Source organism: Myxine glutinosa, chromosome 13, assembly GCF_964187855.1.
Source record: "Myxine glutinosa chromosome 13, kmMyxGlut1.1, whole genome shotgun sequence".
Lineage (NCBI taxonomy): Eukaryota > Metazoa > Chordata > Myxini > Myxiniformes > Myxinidae > Myxine > Myxine glutinosa.
In genome coordinates this window covers 3,946,039-3,958,571 of record NC_136273.1, presented here as the reverse complement: position 1 = coordinate 3,958,571, position 12,533 = coordinate 3,946,039, and the positions used below count along the sequence as shown (strand labels likewise).

Genomic DNA, 12,533 nt, shown 5'->3' with positions numbered 1-12,533 from the left:
TTGATGAAAAACAGCAAATAATGCATTGTGCAGCTAAAATTCTGAGAGCTGATATTAAGCAGTGCAAAAAAGAACAAAAATCAGAGCAGTTTACTGAAATTTCTTTTGCAGCTGCTGAAAGAATTGTTCCACAAACTTTATTTGATTTCACAACCATGCTGCTCTCTGACAAAGCAGGGAAAAAGCACCAAGAGTCTGGATCCCATATTTCAGATTCATCATTACTTCATCCGGCAATTAGGGAGAAAGCACTTGTAATATCGCAGCAACTTATGCAACATGTAGCAGCAGTGCCAACTCCTTTGAGTGTAGCTACAGCTTACTATGTGTATAACCAGACACGTAGCAAGTCACTGATCACTCTGAACAATAGACTTGGCCTAGGAATCAATTATGACACGTTGCAGCGCCAACTGACAACAAAAACCATCAACATCATGCAACAGGTTGAGGAGAATGGGGTGTTTGTCCCAGAAGCTATGGTGCATAATCATGCAAGTTTACATGTTTATGCAATGGACAACCTGGATTGGAAGAAAAACACATTAGAAGGTGGGACTTTCAATGCCACCACAGCCATTATAATTGAGAATCCTGTCATGAGTAGTACCCTCATCACTCATCCTGACAATATTAGTCTTCCTACTTCATCTTTAAGCAGGAAAAAGACCCTTTCAGGTGTTTCTGAAACAAATATCCCTAACTGTCACATTTCAGCCAGTGACAGAAGGAATTCGAGATCACTTTGCAACATTGATGATGTTAACAGTTTGGAAACTGCATCTGATGAGACAGCCGAAGAAATGCTGCTCTTCTGGAGACTTGGAAGACAAGTGAAAACTTCACAACTGCTGCATGTGCCATATGAAGGGGATCCTGATCTCCCTGGTTTTTCAGCATTCTGTGCACAGTTACTCCCACACCACAAGGCCAGCCGGATTGCATACCTCCCTCTCATACCTGCTTCACCAACGGATCCTGCTGTGCTAAAGGAAGAGATGACACGGCTTGTACAAAATCACATGCACTTGGAGATACATGGACTGTCATCACTGGAGACCAGGCCACATATGAACTTGCAGTGGCCATCAGGGACAAACACAAAGATGAGTTTTCCAAGGTAATCCTGCTTTTGGGAGGCTTCCACCAGGCTCATAACTACTTAAAAGCAGTCTGTACGATTATGAGGGACTCTGGTGTGGAAGATCTTCTTGTAACAGCAGGAATGTGCCAAGAAGGGACAGCTAAGAAGATCTTTGGAGAGAAAGCAGACTATTACCAGTCTATGCATGCCATTAAAATCCTGAATGAAGCTGTATGGCATCTGTATTGGGAAGCATTTGAAAGCTGGATATCAGAGGAAGACACCCGACTATGGATAGATGCCATTGAGGCAGCACTGAAGAAGCAGTTCGATACGTCTATAGATGCAACTGAACAATTGAAGTCCATCCAAGAATGCCACTCACAGCTTGTAGCACTTCAGCAACACCTGCTGAAATTCCAGGAGACTCTCACCACCTTACCAACTGCTGTATTCTGGCTCAACTTCCTTGAGATGTCAGATGTATTATTCCGCTTCATCTACCACCAACGGGAAGGTAATTGGCGAGGGCATTTGTGTGAATCAGCTCGAATGCTTCCCTATTTAACAGCTGCAGGGCATTACAAATATGGTCAGCAGTCATTGCCACTCTACTTGTCTGAAATGAAAACACTACACGACACAGCTCCAGAGGTGCATGAAGCTATGATGAATGGAGCATTTGTTGGTCGGAGAGCAGATGGGAGCCATAATGGTGTATCTCCTGATATGCTTTTAGAGCAAACTTATAATGCTGACGCTAAGGAAGACAGTGGTCTTGATGGCATAACACTCAACACAAATGCTCGCACCAAATGGCTTTATACAAAGCCCGTCACTTCAGCAGTCTCAGCCCAGCTGTTATCATCTATGCCAATGATACTGATATCATTGTTTCAAGTGTGTACTATGCTGCAACTCTGTTGAAGGATCTGCCTGAACTGTGGATTCGAACTACCCAGTCAAACTATTTGCCTGTGCATGAAATTGCAGCTATATTGGGCCCTGCACAAAGTAGGGATGCGCAAAGATGATGATGACGATGATGATGATGATGATGAAAGATGCGCAACATTTGTGTGCCTCTTACAAATTTCCAGCAGCTTGTTGGCAAGGTTGTTGACCTAGATTGTGTTCCTAGGCACATGTAGATATGATTTCTGGGGCACAACCTTTTACAACAGCCCATGTCTGCTTTCCGAAAATTTTGGGGTTTGGCCCCCTGGGTAAATTCATCCTTGTCCCAAACCTAATCTGTCCAAAAATATTTGTCACACACATCACACATCCAAAACGATTTGAGCTATCCTGTTCACAGACAGACAGACAGACAGGGGTGAAAACATAACCTCTGCCCACCTTTGGTGGTGGAGGTAGTAAAAAACAAACAAACAAAAAACACCTTTAGAGGCCATTTTTCCCCGCAAGCGGGGGTTGGCCTTTTTCGGGCACCGTGGTTGTTGTTGTTTTTCGGTCCCCTTTTTGAAGCAATGTTTTACGGCCGGATGCCCTTCCTGCCGCCAACCCTTTTTGTCGCCTTTTACGACAAACAGGGAATTACCAGTGAACTGGTACTCAATTAGCCGACCTCGGAAGGATGACAGGCTGAGTCAACCCACTGGCGTTAATTCAGCGATCGACCGGGATTCGAACCCGATCCTAGGATCCTAAGCTGGCACCCTAGCCGCTAGCCCAACACCAGGCTTTGGTGGTGGAGGTAGTAATTACACTATAATAATAATAACAATATACTTCTTCTTCTTCTTTAAGGACCAAAATTATTCCCACGTACTTGTGGGGTTGTCTGGGGGAACGTTTGCTGGGTTGAGGTCTTTCATGAACCAGTTGGCAAGACATGACGTTCGACCTAGCTTAGGGCAGGAATTTGTAATTTGTTCAGGGTGCCAGTGAGAGCTCACCTACTCTTCATGAAGGACTTTGATGTCCACCAACTAATGCCGGCAGATGGAACAGCCAGTTTTAACGTCCATCCAAGGGACGGCACACATATTGATGAATCACCCTGCCTGTGAAAGACCAGGATGACGGTTTATAGCTGGGTCGGGATTCAAACCCAACACAATTCGCCCTTTTCCAACGCTTGTCCCGAAGAATACATCACACCCAACATGTCTGCAATTGGTTGGTACATAGTACATGCACACTTTAATTAATTCTTTTTAACAAATCAGATTTTACATACATGCACATTATCTTTTGTGTTTTCATTTTTAAGGTACACAGAAAACTTCGTACTGATGAGTTTTAACCTATAGATGAAGGGCGCCCCTTTATATGAACTTTTCTAGAGCATTACATGGTTCCTCCTAAGAACACAAGGGTAGTCCAGCATGCACACCAGATTTTTTGAATGTCCTTTCTTTTCTTCTTTTTTTGGCATTTTCTGCAAGCTATGGAATGTCCCTTCTTTTCTATTGTTTGCCACATGGCACATACCCTTATATAAAGGGAACTTGTCTATGCCCCTGGCATTTTACGCAAGAATGAATTATATACTTGAACAGAAGAACACAAATAGCCTTTTTGGCACTTACAAAAACCTTTTGTTTAGCATTAATTGGACAAAATATTACAGCGTTTTACATCATCTTGCCCAATCAGAATTGCCCCTCGAAGACACCACTCATGTCCTTTATTGGCAAGGCTGTGGCGGGTATGGTGTTCAATGAACTCTCGAGTCTCAGCAAGTCTTAACAAGGGTTACGTGGCAATGACAATTGGCACTACTGGTTAGACAAAATTCTGGTTCACACTCAACCAAAATGGCTCACCCTGTTGTAGATGTAGCAGTTGGTAAACATGGTGCTAAAATCTTGAATGCATTCCACTGCCGTCCAGTAGTAGTTAGATTCCAAACGTTTCTTGATGGTTAACATATCCAAGGGGTTTTTGATTATCTGGTAGTAATCCTAGAACAGACCATACCCACAAAATTTTCAGCCTGGATACCAATTGGCATAATGACAGAAATACTCTTAACTAAAAGCAAGAAACATATGCTAATGATAAAGGAGTTTTTTTTGTTTTTTTTACTCCTCCATGAGCCTCGACTTTTTGTATTAAAAGAGGAAAGCTCACATTAAGTGGGGTTTCTCAAATTCATTTTTCATTCTTGTACCACACTCTGCACACAAAGTCAGTTCTGCCAAAGCAGTTTCTTTGCTTACAATCTTCGATGAGTCACCACTCCAAGGGAAGATACTCGACAGAGGATGAAGGAATTAGTAATTTGTTCAGGGACCAGCAATAACTCGCCTACTCTTTGTGAAGGACACCGTGGGATCTTTAACATCCACCAACTAATGCCGGCAGATGGGACACCCAGGTTAACGTCCATCCGAGAGACGGCGCACACACATCGATGCCTCGCCCTGGCTGTGATACACCGGGATGACAGTTTATAGCTGGGTCGGGATTCAAACCCAGGCTAGACAATCAAGAGGTGAGTACACGCATCTTTACTCTGGGCTATCCTGCCGGCCCTGTTCTCCAAATATTTTTCAGGTAAGCTCAAATAGGTTTCTGCTAAAACAATGAGAAGAGGCATACTTTCCATCCAAATTGGTTGGTCACTTTTACTCGTAATTAGAAGGTAGAAATACAGTGCGGGCATAACCACAGCAAGACATACCGGCAAGTTGAGCTTGGCTGCATCCACTGGGTGATGGAAAGGCCAAGCAAACTGGTGCTTCCAAAGCACCTTCATGACGACCTTCTGCAGAAACTGTAATTGGTTAGTTAGACGTCCCGGCTTGTTGGGGTTCAACGTTTCAGGTGGCATTGGGTTGCACAAAGGCTGCTGCTGCTGTGGCTGCGAAGGCGAAGTTGCCATGTTGCTGGCCTGAGCCCGGGTAGTCGGAGGGGGCCCGGGTGGGGAAGGGGGGGGGAGGGACGAACGTCGTGCCCCGCCGTGCGCCACGGCAGCAACGGGCTGGCCGACGTCACGGTGCTGGATCGAAGGGTCCACAGTGGAAATAGGGGGCAGAGTTGATGGGGGAGAGGGGGTGGTGATGACGAAGGTCTTGGTCTCAGCCACGTTTCAGCTGGTTGTTGAGCCTAATCCATAACCAAAGCCTCGACAGCTGCTCTGAGTTGATGAGAAGGGAGGATAAAAAAAAATTAAATACGAAACAAACTCCAACATATGTTACAAGTAACATCGGATGCAATCATGTGCCGTTGGAATCCTAATAATCATAATATTGAACAGAATAATCAGGTTAGCACCATAATGAGTAATAACAATGAAAATGGTCTTTTCCCCAGCATCCTCATTTCACATATTTTTGCGCATTCTACCCTGGACATACTGCTGGTGCTATTAAAGCGACGTATGAATGGCCCAAATCGCAAACATAACATCAGAGCCACCGTTGTGAATACGTCTCGTGCATTCAGAACTCGTGGCACCCAGGCTCACACTAAAACTGGATTTTATCAACAAAAAGTTGATGAATGTTTACCGCATTAGCTCTTCGTCAAAGCAAAAGGAGTAAATGGAGGTGGACAGAAGGTTTCAAAGTTAGAAACTGGATCAAGATCAAACTAGGACACCTCTTTGAACCCTGGAAAATAGTTCCGTTTAACCCTGTCACTTATGAAGGATCGTTAACGTATCTATGTCCATGGTACATAGTTTGCCACGAGAAGAGGATCAGTACTTTAATCTCTCCTGGGTTGACCATACACTACTCACAATAAGTTCGGGATATTGTGGGAGTGAGTTTATGTTTTTTATAGGGGTTAGGGTTATGGTATTGAAATCAAGAATGCTGTGTTTTTTCACTCATTAATAACCATAGAATTAGGACCAACAACTTTTTTCAACATAATTAATACACAAAATCAACCACGCCGAAGAACCTGCCGATATCCCCAACTTGTTGTGAGCCGTGTATATCGAGGCTGGCCTCCAAAGCCAGCGAGAGAATAGGCATCCTCCGTAGACTGTCATTCGTTGAACAACCAGTACTCACGGCCTATGAGGTCTGTGTCCATATCTCAATGGAGTATTGATGTTCCGTATAGGCGAGCACAACTGCATCACATCGCTTTCTCCTGGTTTCTGTTGAATCTGCATCTCTCATTAGTATTTGCATCTCCCACAATGAGGCAGAAGCACAAAGCCTGTTGCTCTCCCATCACAGACAGAATGGTGGCCTCTGTTTTGTTTTGTTTTGTTTTTAACTGCATCTCCTCCAGTCTTGCTCCATCTACTCCCTCAGCCAGCTCAACCTTCCCAGTTCTTCCAGGATGTGCATGTTCTTCCGGTACAGTACCTCTCACCTGAATATTCTTCAAAAATACAGGCTTGCCTCCACTCACATATTTCTGTTTCCTCCCATTTGTAAGGCTGGTGTTGGCTTAACGGTTAAGGTGGCCGGCTTGAGATCGCAAGGTCCTGAGTTCAAACCCCGTCATGTCGTTGAATTAACACCAGGTTCAGCTCGTCATCCTTCGGAGGTCGGCAAAATGAGTGCCAGCTTGCTAGAATGAATGGGTCATCCAGGGTATCCTGCGTCGGAGTGCAGGATTGTGCCCAATAGCCAAGGAAACTGCTTCAGCAGCCTGATGCATCGTCACGGTGCAAGAGAAGTGGTCATCATCATCCTCCGATTTGTGCACCTGCCTTTCAATCCAGTTCTTCCCTCCAGAGATTCAAGTTGGTAGCAGTACAACACCCTCTAATGTGGTCCACCATCCCTACCAGCAATCTTTCCTACTCCATTAACTCGACCCAATCAAACGCTCTTACTTGCAAGATACTGATTCCTCCCCATCCCATGTCCTCTCTTCCTGTTTGTCAATTCCTTTACTTTTTGAATCTACCTGTTACCATGCTAACCTTCTGTTATCTTGCTATTTCGATGAGCTTAAGTTTTATATTTCAAAACCAACAACATTTTTCCCCATTAAATTTTTACGTGGCTCACAATCCAGCGCCACTTGCCAAATGGTGGTCTAGATAATCCGTGAAAACAAGGACATGATGCTCACGTATGACCTCATGATCCTATCAAGCGTGAACATGAAAAACAAAGCATTGCGACCGGATATAGTACTGAGGTACAAAAAAGAAAAGAAGGCATTGCTAATTGAGGTGTCAGTCCCCGGCTATTTTGGCTTAAATAACGCAGAAACCAAGAAAATGACCAAATACCAAGCCCTCAAAAATGAAGTGAACAAATCCTGGAAGATGAAGAGTGCCGACATTATACCAGTGATTTATTGGAGCAACGGGAATGATGAAGAAATTAACTGCAATTGGAGGCTGTCCAAGGCTTGGTGACGATCCTCAAAAGATCCCTCGGAACAAAACTTTGAGAATAAGAAAACTTCACAAAGTGGTCCACGAATCATGATCCCTTGCTGAAGCAGAGGTGGATGTAACACTAACATTAACACTAAAAAAAAAACTAAAAAAAAACACACAAAAACACAACACACACACACACACACACACACACACACACACACACACACACACACACACACACACACACACACACACACACACACACACACACACACACACACACACACACACACACACACACACACACACACACACACACACACACACACACACACACACACACACACACACACACACACACACACACACACACACACACACACACACACACACACACACACACACACACACACACATACACTTAATTGTACAGTATCGGTTGTTCCTAAACTTAAATATAAATAATTTAAAGGATTGTTGCAAATGATGTTAATTTTACAACATCCAATATTCAACTTTATTTAAATTGTAAACCTCAAACATAGTTTCTCCACCTAAAGCAAGAACTTTAACCCGTAAGCAACTGACTAGTTTCCCGACTGCATGGATCATCAGCTGGGCACCGTTCCTCCTCGAGGTTCCGATCCTTTCAGCCCAGGAGCTCTACAAACGGCGGATCCACAACCTCGATCATGGATCCACATCAATAGATGGTAAATCAGTGGATCCACAACCTCGGTGGCGTCCAGGCAGTCAGTCAACCCATCGATGCACCAACACTTATTCCAACTTTACTCGCAATAGGATTTAATATGTTATCATATATTTATAACTTTCCTTACACACTCTATAATATGATAATATCATTAAATCATTCACATCTTACCCTTAAATACATCAATTTACCAACCAGCAGCATGACCACACCACCTACCTCTCGATCAAACTGTCATTTATAACGGTTTTCGGCATGCTGCCGTATCCTAGCAACCACCGATTCCTAGCAACATTGATTTGTAGTATATTTAATTATTATATGGTATATTATTATATCATATCTCTCTCACACACACACACACACACACACACACACACACACACACACACACACACACACACACACACACACACACACACACACACACACACACACACACACACACACACACACACACACACACACACACACACACACACACACACCTTGGTGGGTGGGAGGCAATGTTTCTTTCAAAGTGCGATGGTGCAACTGCAAGGACATCCAGACTTCAGAAAAATGAGACATTGGGAGAGGGATGGGGGAAGAAAGAGGGGGCGGGACGGGTCGAGGAGGCGGGGGGGGGGGTCGGGTCGAGGGGGCGGGACGGGTCGAGGAGGCGGGGGGGTCGGGTCGAGGGGGCGGGGCGGGGCGGGTCGAGGGGGCGGGGGGGATTGACCGGGACGTAAGAATGGCAAAAGAAACGTGGTTGGCACGACCAGTGACGTATCGGCAGCAGATATGCACCTCCAGAAGTGATGCAACCAACGCAACAGGCACGTGCTGTATTTTGGGACACGTGCTGCGTTCCGACCCTTAGACCTCAAGCATGTCCGATGATTGCAAAATCCTCTAATTGATCTTGAGATAAACGGAAACATGTGCGAGGTTGCTGCACAATCTCCCACGATATCAGGAATACTTTATTGGGCATGCAGGAGTTTCCCCCTTTTTAAATTGTCCAAATAAATATTGGGAAACCTCTGTTAAAGCAGCACGTTTTGAGACGCACTGAAAATGTCCCTTTGGAGAAAAGAATCGTTTCCGGAGACATTTTTTTTTTTTAAGTGTTTGTGCGGTTAGTGACCAAGAGCGGTTAAATTAACATGTGAAAGGTGTTTCGATTGAACACTTTAATAGCTAATTCCCTCCAAGCAGGTAATGTTGTTGTGTGCAGCAGCGTTTAAGGAAGCAAGTAGCAATTCAAAGCAGGGAACGGAAAGGCCCAAGCGGCCGGGAAGACTATCCGAGGCTCGCCTCGCCCGGCCTGGAAATGTCCGGTTAACGGCACCACCGACGTCCCCGTTCAACACGCGACCGCCACAGATCGGTCCGCCGCTCTCGGCTTACTTTAAACGGCGTGTGGGCGACGCCAGCACGGGCCGAAGGCAGCATTAGCACGGACGGCGGACGGGCCTCAATATCTGGCAGGACGAGGAAAATGGCGGGCGGGCCGTGCCCGAGGCTTTCCGACCGCAACGGCGCATAGTGAGCACAAGGCGAGCAAAACGTCGAGACATGAGATTGTGCGCCGCAATAATAGCGACAACAGAATTGTGAAAAGGCCTCTCACAAGGAGTGCACGGAGCGGCCTTACTTACGGCTGGAATCACAGCCTCACGGCTTCAGTTCGGTGAGTTCGCTGCAAGGGCGGTCGCGCTGCGCACGTCTATTCGCCAAACAGCGTCACGTGACGACGCTTCTTCTTCTTCTTCTTTGTATAACGCCGTGAATGTTCTTTTTGCACCATCGATATGTTTCTCCATTATGTCTCGTTTGCTGACGATAATTAAACGCGGGTGACCTGTGTCTAATTCAACTGTAATCTATGCAATTGTCATAAATTAATTTCGTGTTTTGCTTTGCATCGATGCGCCAGTGAGATCCACTTCCGGAAATCCTGTTTTAAAATAACGGAATCTTCGGAAAATATCTGGATTTACGAATCGCTTTATCTGGCGAATATCATTCTCTAAACACGTACAGCGTGTATTCCCAAAATATTCAAAAAACTACGATTTAGTAAACAACGTATATTCGAAGGTGGAAACATACACCGTCCAATCCGATAACACTCATTGGCGTGGACAGATCGTATTTTTAATTCCGTTAAATTTGTTTAAAAGCTTCATATAACGGTGTAATGCCTCAATTTACTTGGCCACAGTGATCAGACCGGCATTCAGGAAAAGCGCGCTCACTTTATTGAGGCGTCATTGTGATAGGAAGTGACGTCAGTGATCACGTGGCGCTAGATCTAGTAAATCTGCATATCCTTAGATTCAAAATTCAAACGCGCATGTGAATGAAGTAATGAACCACTCCATCTATATTCTATAGGGTTGTAATAAGCTCAGGATTACCAAGTCTACAGAAAGGTTAGAAAAATGGTAGACAAGCTTGAGCGACCAATGTTTTTGCTGCTGCCACACATAATGACAGAACCTTCCAAATGTTTGTCCATAACTGATAAGTGATAACATTTCCAGCATGAGTTCTGCACTGTATGCACTGGGTTCTCCGGGATAACCAGAATGGTGTATAACACCATAGTGTACACCAAGGGAATTGCTCCACCAGGCTTATGCATCTCATGGCTCCACGGTGGAGTAGTTGGTGGCTGAATATAAAATTTAAAGGGGTAGAACCCTATAAAGCTCAAAATAAAAACAGGATAAGTTCATATGATCATTAAATTATTTTTTTTTACTCTGAATCTTTAAAATTAAAACGTGCACCAACCAGGTGTGTTCAGTTACTATTATTGGCTAGGTAGCACTTGCCAAGCCAGCCGTTCCTTATCAACGGCTTCAAATGGAGTGCTTGTTTGAGTGCTTAGGTCACTTGGCGAGCGCTCAACAACAAATGTGGTAACTGAACGTAGCCCTCGTCCGGGTTCCATGTCAGGAAATGTTTGATGTGGTGCTGTCACATGGTACCTGTACTGACCGTACCTCGCAGGGCGTTACATCGAATTCGTGTGCCACCCCCTGAATAGAATAGGGCGTTAAGCTGGGTGTCCCATCTGCTAGCATTGATTGCTGGTGGATGCTAAATATCCCACAATGCCTTTCGCCAAGAGTGGATTGTTACCATTACCCTGTGAGCAAATTCCAAATTGCTGTGCAGGGTCAATGGGCCAGTCAGCAGCACAGGCTTATGTGCCTCGATCAGAAAGAAATGTGAACAAGTGATTCATTGTTAAACATTGATGGAGATAACATTGAATTTTCCATCAGGGTGAGACAAACAAAGCTGACCTTGTGTGTTCTGATTTGAAGATTGCTGATTACATACGTTGATTTCATTGCTCGGCTCAAACACCAGGAATACAAAAATGACTGTGTATACAAATGACTGCATCTCCCACCAGGACTCTGTCAGAATGTTCAAGTTCGCAGATGACACGACAGTTGTGGGCCTCATCTCCTCTGGGGCCGAAATCTCCCTCATGGTCAACTGGTGTCACAACAACAATCTACAGCTGTCCATCACATAAACCAAAGAGATGGTTGTGGACTTCAGGAGGGACGGGATGGTGCTTTCGCCTCTGGTCATCAACGGCCAAGTGGTGGAGCAGGTGTGCAACTTTAGATTTCTCGGCACCACCATCTCCTCCTCTCTGAAGTGGGAGGCTAACACCATCTCTATCATCAAAAGGGCCCACCAGAGACTATTCTTTCTGAGGCAACTCAGGAAGTTCAGGGTGTCAAGGGAGGGCATGCTCCAGATTTATTGCGCTATCATTGAATCCACACTTACCTTCTCAATAACTGTTTGGTTCAGCAGTATCACGGCCCAAGAAAAAAAGGAGCTGGACAAAGTCATACGTACAGCCTCCAAAATCATTGGAACTGACCTGCCCTCTCTCCTACAGTCACGTGAAAAAGTAAGTCCACCCCATGTAAAGTTTTGACTTTTTCAACATATTTCAACATACAACTATTTGATCTTCATTTCAACAATATTGATAGATAAAGGTGATATTTTAGCACGCGGTGCTACGCGCGTGACTTGCTACCAAGGAGGAAGCGGACAACGCGGTAAGTTTCATGTTCTTTATTCAAAGAGGTCACTGTAGCACTGGCGCGCTCCGGGCTGCGCGCCCGGTGTATATCCTGAGGCCACGCCTACCCCTCGGGTGTGGCCGCCGCCCACTTGGTGCGCGGAATGATGTCACCACACCAGTGGGCTTTCGTGTACGCCACACGCGCCCCCCCAGAATTCCCGCGCACCTGGAGGGCCAGTTTGCGGGGCAAACGGATGACCCGGCCGAAGCGCCCTCTGGTGACCGGCGGCGTCCGGGGTGCAGGGATGCCAGGAGGGATGCCCCCGGCTGTACCCGGGATGGGTGCCGGCCCGGGGGGCGGCGTGCCTGCGGTGCTGGGCGGTGCTGGGCGGTGCAGGGGGTCCAC

At 45.6% G+C, this 12,533-nt stretch overlaps 1 protein-coding gene across 4 annotated transcripts in view; it reads right to left on the bottom strand.

The window, feature by feature from the left end:
- Positions 1–9,840, bottom strand: part of LOC137438516 (homeotic protein female sterile) — a 169,480-nt gene extending 159,640 nt beyond the window's left edge. For 2 of the 4 annotated variants that reach the window (XM_068133622.2, XM_068133625.2), the window contains exons 1-3: positions 9,720–9,840; positions 4,737–5,192; positions 3,877–4,014 (exon numbers count right to left, since the gene is read on the bottom strand). In XM_068133622.2, the coding sequence (XP_067989723.2) occupies positions 3,877–4,014; positions 4,737–4,937 (339 nt within the window). In that variant the 5' untranslated portion in view covers positions 4,938–5,192; positions 9,720–9,840. The other 2 variants (XM_068133624.2, XM_068133623.2) reach the window with 2 other exon arrangements.
- Positions 9,841–12,533: the final 2,693 nt, after the last annotated feature.